This window comes from Dendrobates tinctorius, unplaced genomic scaffold, assembly GCF_039654945.1.
Source record: "Dendrobates tinctorius isolate UK_male_01 unplaced genomic scaffold, ASM3965494v1 ptg000396l, whole genome shotgun sequence".
In the NCBI taxonomy this organism is placed as follows: Eukaryota; Metazoa; Chordata; class Amphibia; order Anura; family Dendrobatidae; genus Dendrobates; species Dendrobates tinctorius.
The window spans coordinates 3,661,023-3,679,989 of record NW_027362062.1 but is presented as its reverse complement, the minus strand read 5'-3'; the positions used below and the strand labels follow the sequence as shown (position 1 = coordinate 3,679,989).

Below are 18,967 nucleotides of genomic sequence, written 5' to 3'. Positions count from 1 at the left end.
GTAAAGCTTTGGAACTACAAGCCCTTGTGTCCTCCATTCATTCCTGCGCCAGCACACCTGGTACCGCTGCATCTGGGTACCAGCTTCTACACTGCCTGCACCTCTCAGCTACCCCTACATCTACACTGCCCTGGGACCAGCGTCGGACTGGCCCACCGGAGAACCGGAGGATTCTCCGGTGGGCCCTGGCATCTGGTGGGCCCTGGCACCTGCTGGCATACAGGGCCAGCAGTTGCCTAGGGCCCCCGCTGCTCCAGGGGCCCCCAGCCAGTGGTGTGTCGCACACCATGCAGCTGCTATGGGGGCCCCTGCCAGCGGAGCAGCAGCGGGTGTCAGGAGGCAGGAGCCCCTGTCCCCGCTGCTAAAGAGAAATGAATATTCACTGCGAAGCAGTGAATATCATTTCAGGTCTCCACCCCCAGAGGCCCCGCCCCCAGCCCAGTAAGCCGCTCTGCATCAGGGCCGGCGCCGCCCTCAGTCCTCTCTGCTCCTGACTCACAGCCAGTGCGCGATGACGTCACTACACCGCGCACCCGCTGTGTGTCTGGCAGACGGGGCAGCTCCTGACACTGAAGCCGGGATCAGCGTGGGAGCGAGGAGGAGAGGTGAGTATTGTTTTTTTTTTTTTTTTTTTATATCTCTCTCAATCTGTCTCTATCTATCTATCTCTCTCTCTCTCTCTATATATATATATCTCTCTCTCTCTATCTCTCTTATATCTATCTATCTTTCTATCTCTATCTATTATCTATATCTATCTATCTCTATCTATCTATCGCTCTATCTTTATATCTATCTTTCTATCTCTACATCTACCTATCTCTATATCTATCTATCTTACTCTATCTCTATATCTATTATCTCTATATTTATTATCTATCTAGCTACCATCTATATCTATCTATCTTTATCTATATATCTCTATCTAATATCTATATCTATCTATCTCTATACCTATCTATCTATTTATCTATCCATTATCTATCTCTATATCTTTTCTCTGTATCTATCTCTATATCTATATCTCTCGCTATCTATCGCTCTATCTCTATATCTTTCTATAGCTATCTATCTATATATCTATCTATCTCTATATATATCTATCGCTCTATCTCTATATCTTTCTATATCTATATATCTATCTATCTCTATCTATTTATCTCTATATCTTTTCTCTGTATCTATCGCTCTCTATAGCTATATCTATCTATCTCTATATATCTATTATCTCTATATCTATATCTATTTCTCTCTATATCTCTCTATATCTATCTATCTATGTATCTCTATCTCTATATCTATCTCTCTGTATATCTATCTATCTTTCTATCTCTATATCTATCTCTATATCTATCTATCTTTCTCTATCTATCTATTTATCTCTATCTATTATCTATCTCTATCGCTCTATCTCTATATCTATCTTTCTATCTCTACATCTATCTCTATATCTATCTCTATATCTATCTATATCTATATCTATTATGTCTATCTAGCTATCTCTATATCTTTCTATCTTACTCTATCTCTATATCTATCTGTTATCTCTATATTATCTATCTTTATCTATCTCTATCTATTATCTATATCTATCTCTCTATCTATTTATCGATCTCTGTATCTATCTCTCTCTATATCTATCTCTCTCTCTATCTACGGCTCTCTCTATCTATATCTATCTATATCTATCTTTATATCTATATCTATCTATCTCTATATCTATCTCTATATCTATCTCTATATCTCTCTCTATTTCTCTCTCTATATTATCTCTATATCTAATCTATATATTATCTCTATATCCATCTATCTCTATATCTATCTATCTCTATATCTATCTTTCTATCTAACACTATATCTCTGTATCTATCTCTATATCTCATTATCTATCTATCTCTATCTCTCTCTCTTTATCTATCTATCTATTGATCTATCCATCTATCTCTATATCTATCTCTATATCTATCTATTATCTCTATTATCTATATCTATCTATCCATCTATCTATCTAGCTATCTCTATCTATCTCTATATCTCTCTCTATATCTGTCTATCTTTCTAACTCTATATCTATCTATCTCTATACATATCTCTATATCTAGCTATTATCTCTATATCTATCTCTATATCTATCTATCTCTATATCTATCTATCTATCTCTCTATATATATCTCTATATCTATTTTTATTTATAGCCATCTATCTATATATATTTATCTCTATATCTATCTATATATGTCTATTATTATTATTATTATTATTATATCTGTATATCTCTATCTATTATCTATCTCTATCTATTATGTATCTCTATCTATATATCTATCTCTATATCTTTCTATCTATAGCTATCTATCTCTATATCTATCTACCTATCGATCTATCTATCTATATTTCTTTCTATATCTATCTATATTTCTTTCTATATCTATCTATATTTCTTTCTATATCTATCTATATTTCTTTCTATCCATCTCTATCCATCTCTATCCATCTCTATCCATCTCTATCCATTATCTACTTTCTATCCATTATCTACTTTCTATCCATTATCTACTTTCTATCTCTATATCTATCTATTTCTACATCTATCTATTTCTACATCTATCTATCTAACTCTATATCTATCTAACTCTATATCTATCTAACTCTATATCTATCTAACTCTATATCTATCTAACTCTATATCTATCTAACTCTATATCTATCTAACTCTATATCTATCTAACTCTATATCTATCTATCTATCTATATAGCATTATTCCCTATGAGGGGGGCAGTATTATACCCTATGAGGGGGGCAGTATTATACCCTATGAGGGGGTGCATTATTCCCTATGAGGGGGGCAGTATTATACCCTATGAGGGGGTGCATTATTCCCTATGAGGGGGGCAGTATTATACCCTATGAGGGGGTGCATTATTCCCTATGAGGGGGGCAGTATTATACCCTATGAGGGGGGCAGTATTATATTCTATGAGATGGCTGCATTATATTCTATGAGATGGCTGCATTATACTATGTGAGGGGGCTGCTTTATAGTCTATGAGGGGGCTACCCCAACTCCTGCTACATAATTAAGACATGTACAACCTTATATTATACCCGGATATTAGCGTGTTTTACCGCATAATTGGTGGTCTGGTATTTAACTCTATGCAGCTACATAGTGGGCCCCAAGAATGATTTTCTCTGGTGGGCCCAAGGTGTTCCAGTCCGACGCTGCCTGGGACTAAAGCTCCACCTGTGGGGAGCTTCACCGCCTTGGCTGCAACACACCACCAGTCCCAGAGGATCTGCATGCAGCGTCGGCTTAACACCTCCCTTGCCGAACACCAGAGGTGGTGTCACGAACTATTCATCAATTCTATTTCATTGTTCTTTCACCCCTCTTTTGCCATGGAGCCCCAGGGCCACGGACCGGGTCACAGCTTCCGTGACAACTCCCATTGAGATCAACGGGCCCAGTGCCGAGTACCCCGATAGCCCTGGCGGGCGCTCCATTGTCCTATAAAAATGAGCCCAGGAGTAAGGAGAGGTGGGGTAGACCTGGGCCTTATGCAAAGAAGAACCCACGCGTTTCGCCACCCTCAGTGGTGACTTTCTTAGTGGTAAATGCTAGGACATTGGGAGGGGTCACCTAGTTAACATTGTTATGGGGAATATTTCTGTCTTATTTTAGTATATAACACACAGTGTAATATATTATATACTATATGATATACAGCAGTATATAACACACAGTATAACATATAACATACTATATGACATACGTATATACAGTAGTAGATAACACACACAGTATAATATATAACATACTATATGACATATACAGTATACAGCAGTATATAACACATAGTATAATATAACATACTGTATGACATATACACAGCAGTGTATAATACATGGTATAGTATATGACATATACAGCAGTATATAACACATGGTATAGTATATGACATATATACAGCAGTATATAATACATGGTATAGTATATTACATATATACAGCAGTATATAACACATGGTATAGTATATGACATATATACAGCAGTATATAACATATAGTATAATATAACATACTGTATGACATATATACAGCAGTATATAACACATGGTATAATAGTATATGACATATATACAGCAGTATATAATACATGGTATAGGATATGACATATACACCAGTATATAACACATCATCTTGCTGCAGATGGTGTCACTGTGCATCGGTCAACAATACAGTGCACTTTGCACAAGGAGAAGCTGTATGGGAGAGTGATGCGAAAGAAGCCGTTTCTGCAAGCACGCCACAAACAGAGTCGCCTGAGGTATGCAAAAGCACATTTGGACAAGCCAGTTACATTTTGGAAGAAGGTCCTGTGGACTGATGAAACAAAGATTGAGTTGTTTGGTCATACAAAAAGGCATTATGCATGGAGGCTAAAAAACGCAGCATTCCAAGAAAAACACTATTTTTATGATGCTGCAGGTCTTTGGAGGTGGTCTGAGGATTGTCCTTGACTGTTCTCACCATTCTTCTTCTCTGCCTTTCTGATATTTTTCTTGGCCTGCCACTTCTGGGCTTAACAAGAACTGTACCTGTGTTCTTCCATTTCCTTACTATGTTCCTCACAGTGGAAACTGACAGGTTAAATCTCTGAGACAACTTTTTGTATCCTTCCCCTGAAAAGCTATGCTGAATAATCTTTGTTTTCAGATCATTTGAGAGTTGTTTTGAGGAGCCCATGATGCCACTCTTCATAGGAGAATCAAATAGGAGAACTACTTGCAAGTGGCCACCTTAAATACCTTTTCTCATGATTTGATACACCTGGCTATGAAGTTCAAAGCTCAATGAGGTTACAAAACCAATTTAGTGCTTCAGGAAGTCAGTAAAAAGTAGTTAGGAATGTTCAAATCAAGAAAATGATAAGGGTGCCCATACTTTTGCACCAGCCAAATTTTGATTAAATGCAGATTGCCCATTTTCTGTTAGTACAATAAACCTCATTTGAATCCAGAAATATAACTGAGTCCATCAGTTATTAGATATATGAAACTGAAATAGCTGTTGCAAAAACCAAAATTGTTAAAGAAAAAAGGTTAACATTAATAGGGGTGCCCAAACTTTTGCATATGACTGTAACACATGGTATAATATAGCATACTGTATGACATATATACAGCAATATATAACACATGGTATAATATAGCATACTGTATGACATATATACAGCAATATATAACACATGGTATAATATAGCATACTGTATGACATATATACAGCAGTATATAACACATAGTATAACATACTGTATGACATATATACAGCAGTATATAACACATAGTATAACATACTGTATGACATATATACAGCAGTATATAACACATAGTATAACATACTGTATGACATATATACAGCAGTATATAACACATAGTATAACATACTGTATGACATATATACAGCAGTATATAACACATAGTATAACATACTGTATGACAGGTATATAACACATGGTATAGTATAAGACATATATACAGCAGTATATAACACATGGTATAATATAAGACATATATACAGCAGTATATAACACATGGTATAGTATAAGACATATATACAGCAGTATATAACACATGGTATAGTATAAGACATATATACAGCAGTATATAACACATGGTATAGTATAAGACATATATACAGCAGTATATAACACATGGTATAGTATATGAGCATACAGAGGTCACGTGTCTTCTGCGTCCTTCTAGTTACATTGCTACAGTAATAATCTAGTAATGGAAAGAACAGCCTCCGTCGCTATGGCAACTGTTTAATCCCGCCCCTCTCACTGCGGATTGGCCCGCTCCTTCCTAGCGCCGCATTCCATTCTGTTCCGATACTGAATTCGCCATCTGATTGGTCGCCTCCTACTACCTCGCCATCTGAGCTCAGCTTGATCGAGCTATGAAGCGGCCAATCTCCCCGATAACTGGGAGGAGTTACAAGAATAGGGCGTGGTCTAATTTGACAGCTCGCCGTGTGGTAGGGGCTGGAGGCAGTGGGACGCCGGTGCTAGGAGAGGAGGTGGCGGCGGCTGCGGGGCTCACAGGTGAGCGGACGTCTGACGGTGTATCGTCATTAGTGTGCCTGCTGGGGGTTGTAGTGCTCCATCAGTAGAGCCCGGGATACAGGTGATCAGCCTACCTGCATGGTATCCAGAGTGATCTCTGGACTGGGGTCTGTGTGGATCACACGAGGTTTTATCATTCAGGTCACAAGAACTTTGTTAAATAAAATCCTAATTATATGGTCTGCGGCTTTTTGCGTCACTCACAGCATTTTTTTATTTTTCCGTCTCCGGGGCTGTGAGGGTCATTTTCATTAGATATTTTGATCCCCTTTATAGTTTTTTTTTAAGCTGGTGTAATAACTGAAAAATCATTTTTTTTTCCTCAGGAATTAACTTATGGGTTTAACTATTTAATATTTTGGATAAATAATAAGATAAAATAACCTGTATGGCTTCTGACCGCGCACATTGGCAGCGTAGTAAGAGTTCATCCACCAAGGGCAATATTGCTAAATAAGTAAGAAGATCCCGGCACCAAGTGATGAGAGCGTGACCAAGACGATGCAATAAATGCCGGTTAGATCGGGGTCACACGTGCGGGTGCAATGCGAGAAACTCGCACACCAGTACCCGGCACTCAGACCGGAGCGCTCAGCTGCATAGAAATACCTGGAGCCGCACACTCCGGTCCGAGTGCCGGATATTGAGGCGAGAGACTCGCATTGCATGCACACGTGTGACCCCGGCCTTAGGCTGTGACTCCTGGAGTTATATTGTCACGGGTTCGCTAGTTAAAGGCAAATAGATTAAAAATATCCAATGTGCCTACCTGGCGATAATATTATAACTTTTTTTAAAATTTTTACTTTTATTTTTTTTTGCGGCGGTATTCAAGACTTGCTCTTCCTGTTCTGTACTAAAGAATTTTCAGCAGTCTCATTATCATCACAGACAGTATTTCAATGACAGATAACAACTTTATATACTTTAGAAAATATATGATCCACAAAACACTTTAGGTGACGTCACAGGTCACCTCCTCCCCCTCTTGTACAATGGCTGATAACACCTCTATATACAGTAATTAACACAGGATCCACCATGCACAATAGGTGTCACAGCTCACCTCCTCTTCCTGTACAATGCACCACAATATACAGTAGATAACACATGATCCACCATTCACAATAGGTGATATCACAGCTCACCTCCTCCTCCTGTACAATGAACCTCAATATTCAGTAGATAACACAGGATCCACCATTCACAATAGGTGTCACAGCTCACCTGCTCCTCCTGTACAATGCACCACAATATACAGTAGATAACACATGATCCACCATTCACAATAGATGTTATACAGCTCACCTCCTCCTCCTGTACAACGCTCCACTATATAAAGGAGATAACACATGATCCACCGTACACAATAAGAAATGTCACAGCTCACCACCTCCTCCTGTACAATGACTGATAACACCATTATATGCAGAAGATAACCGGATCTACCTACCGTTCTCAATAGGTGATGTCACAGCTCACCTCCTCCTGTACAACGGCAGCAATGCTTAACAACACCTCTATATACAGTCAGTGATGTCACAGCTCACCTCCTACCCCTCCTGTATAATGACAGTTAACACTTTTATATACAGTAGAAATCACAGAATATACAAAGAAAGATGTTTTTTTTTAGTAATATACAGTAAATGATGATATGAAAAAAAACACACTTATCATAAAACCCTGATTTAAGCAGTAGGTCATTTTCGTCTGACCCTTGTTATGTAACCTGCAGGGTGATGGTAGAAGCTTTTTCCCTCATCTTATGGAACCTCATTCACACTGTTCTTGTGCTTTCCAGGTTCTCCTTCCTCTGAAGCAATGGACGTGATCTTGTATGTCGCCGGGGCACTTGTCCTTTTACTTCTGTGGATCAGGGCGAAAGGCTTTGAATATGTCATCGTCCACCACAGATGGGTGTTTGTCTGCCTCTTCTTGCTCCCGGTCTCTGTTGTTTTCGATGTGTATTATTACGTCAGGGCCTGGCTGGTGTTTAAAATGTGCAGCGCCCCCAAGCAACATGACCGCCGGGTAAAAGAGATTCAAGAACAGGTAAGAAGAACTTTCTTCTTTAAATTCTCTCCCCCATTTACCCCAACCGTAAACCCTTATAAGTTTTCCAAAAGTTTTGTTAATCTTTAACCCTTTCCAAATGGCGAAGGTCAGGAGCGCATTTATGGGAAGAGCTTAGGAGCCATGGGATAGGGGATAACGTGGTCATCGTGGAGGTTCTGAACATTGGGACCCCTAGCAATCCCGATATCGGGGCTAAATGGAGTGTAGGTGCGCATGCTCTGCCTCCACTCCATTCATTGTCTAGGCCCCTAGGGCCTGGTGAGCGCTGTGCTCAGCTATTACCAGCAGTCCCATAGACAATGAATGGAGCAGAGGCCACACGTGTACGTCATTTAGGATGGGGTTTCAGAGCTCCGATCTCAGGAATATCTGGGACCGCCGCTGTCAGACCCCTTGCGATCAGAAAGTTATCCTCTATCCTATGTCTAGGCGATAATTTGATTTTTTGGGAATAATGCCAATCTCTGACAGCAGCATTTAAATGACATGATCCCAGTGGCATGTGTTCTGGTTCATGTCCCCTAGGGAGACTAAAATAATAAGTAAAAAATAATAAATATATAATTGGTATCGCCACATCCACAAAAGTCTAATCTACGAAAATAATTTTACCTGTGTGGTAAACACTATAATGCAAAAAAATAAATAAATAGAATCACCAGAGTCTCCACACCTTCGCTAGTGATACAATAAAAAGTTGCCAAAACATTATATGTACCCCAAAATGCTGCCCTTAAAAATGCCTGCTCATCACGCAAAAAAAAACAAACCGTCATGTAGCTCCATCGATGGAAAAATAAAAAAAAGGTACGAGCCTCAGAAGATTACAGATTTTTTTTTTTTGTGCTTTTTTTCACAAAATTCTACATATTTCTCAATACTAACAGGTCTTTTATAACCGCATATTGAATGAAGCGGGAAAACAATTCACAAAAAAACAACGGCAGAATTTAGTGTCATTCGGAACTACACCTCGTCTTGCAAAAAATGAGCCCTCGTACAGCAATGTCAATGGGGAGAAAAAAAAATAAAATAAAATTACGGCTCTTATAACAAGGGAAGGAAAAAATGAAAACGCAATAATGAAAATTGTCTGCATCAGGAAGCTGGAAACAGAGAATGACATTAATGTTGATGTCTTATTATATTGTTGTTCTTATTATACTGTTCTAGTATTATTTATAGTCTTATTATATCACTTTGTTTTCCAGGTACGAAGATGGAAAGCCGAAGGAGGTAAAAACTTCATGTGCACTGGAAGGCCGGGATGGTTAACTGTATCCCTGCGAGTTGGGAAGTACAAGAACACACATAAGAACATAATGATCAACCTCATGGACATCTTGGAGGTGGACACTAAGAGACAGGTACTTTCTACAGCAAGCTTTTATTTTGGATGGAAAGAATGGGCTGGGTTACGGTTATGGGGTCTTAGACTTTAATATTGCTGTCCAGTCTTCCTTCTTCAGGAGCGAACCGTTCCTCTGTCTCCTGGTTTCCTATTTTTCCTGGAAGTGGCGGTGCGCTCCTCAAGATTGACAGTTCAACCCTCTGGTTTAAACTGTGCGTTCTCCCATGCTGCAAGCTGTGGCAGCTTTCCCTCTGCAGCGTCAGAAAAGTGTAGTAAGACTAAAGTGATCCAGCAGTGTTTACAAGCTGTATACCAAAGAGCTTGCTAGTGCTGCTTTCCTTGTCTTGGAAACCGGCCACCGATGATAGACTGCAGAGGTGGCAAGTAACGAAGGCAAACGGCAGTAAACTATGACATTAAAAATCCCTCCATTCTTTAGAACAGAGAAGATTTTTAATAAGAGGTAAATTGCAAAGTTGATTGTTTGTATTGGCATTTTACATTTTTAACCGTATAACAATCCCATTTATAAGTACATTTATTTTTTTAATTTTTCACGTTTCGTCTGGCTTCTTTAGATTGTACGTGTGGAGCCTTTAGTAAATATGGGTCAGGTGACTGCCCTTCTTAATTCTATCGGCTGGACTCTTCCTGTACTACCAGAGCTTGACGATCTGACAGTCGGTAAGAAGAAATATGTAAAAGCAAAAAAAGTATAACATTTTGAACATTTAGGGGGTTATACAAATATGCTTCTTATAAAGAACTGAAATTGTCCTGATAGGCAACTGGAGGTGATGCCATTATGATGACCCTGCAATTGCGCAACTTTAGGCTTTGTTCGTTTTTCTGCAAGTGTCCCATTTCAGAGATAATATTCCGCAGGGAGCCTACATCTGTAGGGCGAAACGCAGCTTTTTTTCTGGCGATATCAGTTTCTGAAGCCAGTATGACCTCTACTCAATGGAACGGTTGTGAAGGAAGTTTTGGGCAAAGTTGGGTAACCTTATAGAAAAAAAACCTATAACTTCTAAAAATCTCTCTGTATGTTTTGGTACAGGTGGCCTAATTATGGGAACAGGGATTGAATCGTCATCGCATAACTTTGGACTCTTCCAACACATCTGCTTGGCCTATGAACTTGTCCTTGCTGATGGGAGCCTTGTGCGGTGTACACCGGTAAAATATAGTTTGATTAAAGGGGCTTTCCAGTAAAAAACAAAATATAGATAAATCATATTTTATATAGCTTACTAATATACCACTATTAGGCCAAATGGCCCGTATCCCCTTGTTCTGTGCTTTACACGTCTTGAGCTAAACCAGCCCCCTTCTCCATCACAGCCAAAGTATAGAGAGAGGAGGGGGTTGGCTATTTAAATAAGCAGTCTGCCAGCCCCTTAAAGATTTATCCTCATCTTTAGAAGTTATCACCGGTACATAGAAGAGGTGATAAATTGCTGATTTATGTTGCGGTGGTCACAAGTTATGTGCGACCACCACTCCATTCATTCTTTATGGCACGGCCAGAGGTTAGTCAAGCAGAGTGCTTGGCTTTTTCCAGCAGTCCCTTAGAGATTGTAAGAAGTGGCAATCGCATATGACCAGCCACTTCTGTCTTCAGATAGGCCCATTCTTGAGAGATCTCAGTGGTCGGACCCCACTGATCAGCAAATTATCACTTATTCTATGGAAAGGTGATAATCTCTAAAGATGGGAATAACTCTTTATCACACTGCTAGTCATGAGCACAGAACTAGAAGTGACACGGTGGAACCCAGGATGGAGAGGCTACAAGGGTATCGGGCCACCTGGCCTTATAAGACTAGATTAGTAAGTTATTTATGGCTTTGTTATCTATGTTTTTCCCCGTCCCACACCTTTAATTTGATGTCTGTTGCACTTTTTTTTTTTTACTTTTGAAGTCAGTTTATTAATTCTCTCTTCAGACAGAAAATTCTGACCTCTTTTATGCCGTTCCCTGGTCATGTGGGACTCTGGGCTTCTTGGTTGCAGCAGAGATAAAGATAGTCCCGGCTAAGAAGTATGTGAAGCTGCACTACAACCCTGTGAGAGGCCTGGAGAAGATCTGCGAGAGGTTTTCAAGAGAATCCATGAAAAAAGAGAACTATTTTGTAGAGGGTTTGGTGTACTGCGCCGACGAGGCCGTGATAATGACCGGAGTCCTAACTGACGAGGCTCAGCCAGACCAGGTACTGTAAGTGACTCCATCGTTGGTTTTTCTATCTTTTGTCTCACCTAATTCTTAATCCCATTAATACTTTGATGCATTTTAGATTAATAGTATCGGGAGTTATTGGAAACCTTGGTTTTTCCGTCACGTGGAGTCATATTTGAAGAATAACCAAAGTGGGACTGAATACATCCCCTTACGCCACTACTACCACAGACATACAAGGAGTATCTTCTGGGAGCTGCAGGTAAGTTTCCAATATTAGTGGATTAGTCTCGGGTCAATGTGCATCCCAGGTATATGTCTGGAGGGTTTCCCAAAATATTCCTCAATTAATTTCTACAATATATGTCAACGTATAACCAAATGGTGGCATACATCACCCATAGGGTTTCATAAAAAAAAAATTAGTTTTTATTTTCCTGGAAAAACATAGCTGGCTAAGCTATTCTAAACAGCTGGAAATAGTGTACCAATGAACACCGGCCCGACAGGTGCCCAAAGCACAAGAAAAGGGTATCTCTGGATACAATGGCCACATGCATCTGGAGCTTCTCGCCCTTCCCACCATTCGAATGCCAGCATGCTTGGTGCCTCTCGGGATTACAAAGCCCTAGTGATGGGTTTTGTGTTGCGACTGCGACCTGGATGTTGGACCAGGTTTGTGCAACTTTTTTTTGCTCAACCGTTCCAAGAAATATGATCAGTGCTGCCTGGGGTAGAGGTAAAACATGGGCAATTGCAGGCACTTGTATTGTGTAGAAAAATAAAAACTCTTATTGATTTAAAGGGGTTGTCCATGATTAGAAAATTACATCTTTTTGCAAAAAAAAAATAGTGCTGCTCCTTTCCACCGGTGGTACCGCGGCTCCGCTCCGTTCACTTCAGTGGAGCAGTAATACCACACATAATGCATGGTCGGGCACTGTTTTTAGAGCAAAGCAATCATGTTTATTTTATTTATTTTTTTTTTTAATGATCGGCAAAGCCTTTAAGAAGCCAATGTCTCTAGAATGGTGTCATATACAGTGTTACAAATTATTAAACCAACTTACAACTTTTCTAATAACAATCAGTTCTTTGTGGTCTCAAACATGGAAAAATCATTTACAGCCATTGCTCACTTTCTCACTTTGGTTCTAGGACATCATTCCATTTGGCAATCACCCCGTGTTCCGTTACCTGTTTGGCTGGATGGTGCCTCCGAAAATCTCCTTATTAAAGCTCACCCAAGGAGAGACCATCAGGAAGCTGTACGAGCAGCATCACGTGGTGCAGGACATGCTCGTCCCAATGAAATGTCTGCAGAAAGCCATCAGCGCCTTCCATAGTGAGATTAGTGTATGTATCCACAACACATGGGGCACAAAAGATGTCTGATGAGTAGCAGAAGTGTGAATGCAGCGCTGGACTATAAGAGCAGGTTGTGATTTAATGCTCACTTCGGATGAGAAAATCGGTCTGGGGTTTTATCAGTGTTTTTGATCATAGTTTGGTCCGACTCCGACTTTCATCAGTTTTGCTATGATTAGAGAAAAAAGTATCTCGTCCTTTTCCTATCAGTCCGTAAAAAAAATAAAATGGATAGCACACGGATGGCATCTGAGTGCGGTCTTTTTTTTTTTTTTTCAAGGACCTATAGACTTTCATTGCCAAATTTCACCCGACAATTGGATCGACGTCGGACATGTCTCTTCAATTTTGTAGACAACTGGGTCTGCAAAAAAATCACAGCCACAAAGACTGTCATAGATACGAGTGCTATCCGTGAAAAACACAGTTAGCACTCGTATGCGATAAACTGACCTGTGAATGAGCACTTTGTGAAAAATGTTCATGTCTATATACTTTCCACAGGTCTACCCTCTATGGCTGTGTCCTTTCATTCTGCCCAGTCATCCTGGCATGGTCCATCCCAAGGGTAATGAAGCAGAGCTCTACGTAGATATCGGGGCATATGGGGAGCCAAAGACGAAACACTTCGATGCCAAAGCTTCTATGCGCCAACTGGAAAAATTTGTCAGAGACGTTCACGGGTAAGTCGTTCTTTTAGATTGACACCAATATGCATTCACGGTCAGGGGTATAGGCTGCTGTGCAATGTGACTGTCAGTATGGCGAGGGGGAAGGGAACAGGTTGCAAAGTCTTCAGCCCTGATGTGACTGATTACAGTCCTTATTATCTTTAAGAAGCATTTTATTAATTAATGATCATTAGGTATTTGTTGCAAATGTTATTTTTTGAGATTAAGAAAGGGTTAACAGATTTAAAAAAAATAATAGGGAAAAGGAAAGATCTGTATTCACAAACTCAGCGCAAGTCATCACAGAGAGCAAAGTATCACGTACTGTAGATAAGAGGGTAAAGATCACAAGTCAGCAGGTTGTACATTGTTTTGTTTTTTTTTTAGCAACTTTTGGAAGTTCAGAGAAATCCTAAACATTAAATGAGCACAGGAACATTGTTAATGGTGATTTTTTTTTTTTGCACAAATAACAATTGTCAATTGAGATGAGAAAAAGATTTGCAGTAGCCTGGCCCCATGTCCACTTCGTTACTCCGTGACTGCCGGACCAAGGTAATGCAATCTTCCAAGTAAGGATTCATACACACATCTGTTTTTTGCGTACGAGTGCAAAGTCTTGAAAAACGGACAGCACTCGGATAGCATACAGTTACTGTGTGATTTTTTTTTTTTTTTTTTTCACGGACCCATAGACTTTGGCGAGTTTGTTTTGAGACTTGGATCAAAATTGGAAATGTTTTTTGTGATTTTGTGCTGTCTGCAAAAATAGACAAACGTGAACAGTTCCATAGATTATAATAGATACGAAGCCTATCCAAAGGCTATGTGCCCACGTTAGCGTTTTTAAACGCTCAGGAAACTGATCCCCTTCCCAGAAAACGCGCGTCTTTTTTCCGCGCATTTCTTGCGCGTTTTTTGCACAAATGCCGTGCGTTTTTGACCCGTTTTTTCCGCGCGTTTTCTGGGAACATTGGAGAAGGCTAAAAACGCTCAGCAATGCAGAAATTAATGAGCATGCTGCGATTTTGGCCGCTAAGCGATTCCTGTGCATTTAAAAACGCATGCATTGGCACAAAAAGCCAAAAACGCATGGAAATTAATTTGAAGCTTCTTTTAAGCGTTTCTGCTGCGTCTGAGCCGGCACAAACGCTGCGGAAACGCTTAAAAAAACGCAATGTGGGCACACAGCCTAAAAACCACAGGAATAACTCGTACTTCTGAATAAGCCTTTAGTGCAAAAGGCACCCATAATTCTGGCTGAGTAAGTTCACACTGTCCTGTTCCGGCGGCCATATAGTACCGAAGTGGACGTCGGACCAGGGTACTGCAAGACTTTTTACTCATCTTTATTTATCGCTGAATTTTGTGGATAGATGATAAATGTTAAATCTTTTGAGGTTCAGTTTTTTGGGATCCAGACAGATGGCTATTTTATGAGCCCTGGGGTCCTTGTTCTTCTTCAGCATCACGGTGGATTAGTGGTTAAGCATGCATGCTTTCACTCCATACAACTCTATGGGGAATATTCCTGCAGCTCTGGTTGTAAATCTCATTCATTTGCGTAGATGTATGCTCAACCAATGCACCATACAACTATTTACGATAAGTACAGAGAGAAGGAATGACCCTTGTTAGCAGGGCTGCCACCAGGAATTTCAGGGCTCCATACTGGCAACATTTTCGGGCCCCTCATTGAGACTCTATCCAGGCTCCATAGTGTCGCGCTGCACAGTAACAGGACCCCCACTGAAAACAGTATCCTCAGAGATAAAATGCATCACAGCAGTAATAACGTCCCTTAGCCCCTACAGTAATAATGTCCCATTATGTTCTCCAGTTTCCTCACATAAAACATCCCAGGGTCATGTCCACACAAGACATAAATTGCTTGAAAAAATCTGCCATGAATCAGTGGCTAAATATGGTATTCACCTTATGCAGTGCCGCGGATTTTACCCTTTGACATGCTGCAGATTTAAAATCCCCATCACAGGTCAATTGCTGCGTGGATTTTATTTGCAACCTGTGGCTGAGATATGGTGAACTCTCCTCCACTTTTCTTTTACTAATTTACACCGCTGGAATTAAATATCCACAGAGTATCCATCCTGTGTGAACTAGCCCTAATATGTCGATTAAAGGGACCACCACCACTCATTAGTATAATAAATCAGTACAAATGCAAAATATCTGAATATTTCAGTTTCTGAATTTATTCCGTTTTTGATGGTTTTCACTCCCCATTCAGTTTCCAGATGCTTTACGCAGACTGCTACATGAGCCGTGACGAATTCTGGGAGATGTTTGATGGATCCTCGTATCAGAAGTTGAGACGGAAGCTGGGTTGTAAGAACGCCTTCCCAGAGGTGTATGATAAAATCTGCAAAGCTGCACGCCACTGAGTGGGAAACATTTTCTCCAGAACGTTATTTTTTTTTATTTTTTTAATCAAGACTCGGACTACAAAGCATTTGACCCCACAAACAGCTGAAGGACCTTGGCGTTTGACAAACCTCCAACACCAGCGCCCCGACATTGCAACATCGGATGCATCATTGCATTTTATCTAACATAGCAAAAGTGACCAATTCTATCCCTACAGCTGGTACCACTTCCATATATCATCTGGGTGCCAGTGGGAGACTTTCATGAAGATTCACTTTTTGATCATTGCACCAGATAAATGCACAATGTTCCCTGGAAAGCTAAGGATTACAATAGCTCCGAAGAGCCCTGTGCAGCCATGGTGACTTCTCCTTGCCATCCAATATGACTGCAGACAATGTCCTTTAGTTGTATGGGAACCTTGGCCATCAAAGGTTATTCCCAAGTCAGCCATGAAAAGTAATAACTGCATCCAGGTGCCGGCCATCGGAGCAGCTCTGCTGTTTGTGTCTTCCCCATTCATATCTATGGGAGTTATGGAAAGCAAGCAATGCAGCTGTGCTCTGTGCTCCCCGTATCCCCCAGCTGCGGCGGCCGGCACCGGAATGCAGTTATTCACATCCGGGCCATGAAAGGCTGAAATGTCAGACTGTCTCTGAAAAGCCAAAAAGTTTATTTTGCTGATAAAGCCAAAAGATGGCAATGCTTGTATATCTGGATGCCAGCCAGCAGGATGCTTTAATAAACAATTGTGTGTAATTCTTGTCTTTTTTGTATCATGAGGCATTGTCTCTTCTCTTGCAGCTATAGGATTTTTTTTCATGGACACACATGTTCCTGGCACAAAGTTTTTATTGTATTTTCCAAGAACAGTGGTAACAGGATTAAAAGCAAGTGCATTGCATTCATATTACAATCACAGTAACAATCCGTAGACAATGGTAAGCAATTTAAAGTGGGTGCGGGGGCAAATTTATGGTAAATGTGCAGTGGTGGGAACTATGGTAGGCGCTAGTGATGAGCGAATGTGCTTGGACAAGGTGTTATCTGACCATGCTCATGTGCTAACCGGGTGACTTCAGCGTGCTCAAAAAATATGTTTGCGTCCCCGTGGCTGCATGTCTCGTGGCTGCATGTCTCGTGGCTGTTCGGCGCAACACATGCAGGAAATCCTGTTTGTTAGGGAATCCCTGCATGTGTTGCGCCTGTCGAACAGCCACGAGTCATACAGCAGCAAGGACTCAAACATATTTTCTGAGCACGCCGAAGCCACTCTGTTAGCACCCAAGCATGCTCATCACTAGTAAGCGATATTTCAGGTCTTCTTACTATACGGGCAATAGAATATTTCTACTGTGAAATCACCTAGAACCTGCTAAGTGTCTCAGTGTGGAGACTTTCTTTGGGGTACGCAGCGACCTCTAATTTCCAGCAAGTTGCAGAAAATATCACTAAATTACCGCAACTTTAATGATTCCCTAAAGTCACTGGTGACCTTCCAATCATCACAAATTAACGTGACCATTTTACCAGGACTTAAACAAAATTGCAACGTGAACATATGCCCTCACTCAGACCAAAAAACCTGACGAGAGCCTGTGCTTGATGTTACATTAAGCTTTTGCAATATTCACAAATTATACAAAATAAAATATAATCACACATTGTCTTAAATATAAATCCAGTTGCAGCAGCTATGGCCATAGTCAAACACAAAATGATTTAAAGGGGTTGTCTGGTACTGGATCACAGCAAGTCTTCGTCTACTTCTCCTGATGAGATGTTGGACATGCATGTGACTACGGCAGCAAATTACTGGCCCCAGTGGCGACGATGGCAAGTACATCACAGGACCGCTGAGACTAGTGATTGGCTGCAGTGGTCTAATGGATGTGTGGCGCCCCTGAGGCTCAGTAGCCACAGAGGTATTGCACCTCCTCCTGAGGTGTGGTGCCCCACCATTCAGGTAAGTTGGAGGCTCCTGACCACACTCCAACACCTGCATCCCACACAACACGGTAGTTCAGCAAAGCCACATTGCGGCTCCCTGCTTAGAAAGTAGCAGAGCACCTTTGGTGGTTCCCTGCTTGGAACACGAAACGTTCTGGGAGGCGGGTGGAGTTTAGAATACGTAAAAGAGCGGGAAGGTTTAGGATTACAGGTCAGTCTGAGAGAGGAAGCCACTCAGAGAGGAGTGAGGAAAGAAGATCCCTGGAAGAGAGATGGAGGAAGGAGGTGCTGCAGCAGATCTCAGTGACCTGGGTCTGCTTGCACGGGAAAGGAAAGAAGGACAAAGACATTGAACTGAAACCTGATCTTCCATAAGAGAGAGAGATTAGAAAGGAAAGAAGGAATAAAAGGGAAGAGAGAGGACGTGGGTTAGAGGAAGAACCCTGCCTAGAAGTTCTAAACGCAAGGCCGGGGCCCGGTCCCCGAGGTTGTATGGACACTAATGGTTCTGCAGCAGACACCGGTGGAGTAGTGGGCTGTAAATGCACTACTCCCATCTAAGACTTGGGGGCACAACAGCAACTTGGATAGTGAGCCGGGACTCAGGAGTAGAGAGTCCCCGAAGCAGGCTACAGCTGTCTGCCGTACAAGTGGAGTTCTTGGGAACATCTGTCAGGAGGCACTCCAGTGTAACTCAGTACTGGGAGTACTTCACACTTAAAGGCGCTATAGAGGAGACGTTCAGAAAGGCACATGTTGGCGGAGTGTTGGAAGGGAGCATTCCATCTTGCCTGGAGGTTGACTGAGTCCCTGACCCGGAGGACGCAGCACGGAGGCAGGCACCTGTGTGTAC

At 41.1% G+C, this 18,967-nt stretch overlaps 1 protein-coding gene across 1 annotated transcript; it reads left to right on the top strand.

Moving 5' to 3' along the window:
- The first annotated feature begins 5,925 nt into the window (after window positions 1-5,925).
- On the top strand, window positions 5,926-16,923 carry DHCR24 (24-dehydrocholesterol reductase). The gene is made up of 10 exons (XM_073563695.1): window positions 5,926-6,107; window positions 7,933-8,183; window positions 9,419-9,574; window positions 10,137-10,242; window positions 10,619-10,737; window positions 11,508-11,771; window positions 11,856-11,999; window positions 12,896-13,093; window positions 13,610-13,788; window positions 16,028-16,923. The coding sequence occupies exons 1-10, from the start codon at window positions 5,963-5,965 to the stop codon at window positions 16,179-16,181; spliced, it is 1,716 nt and encodes a 571-aa protein (XP_073419796.1). The 5' UTR covers window positions 5,926-5,962; the 3' UTR covers window positions 16,182-16,923.
- Window positions 16,924-18,967: the final 2,044 nt, after the last annotated feature.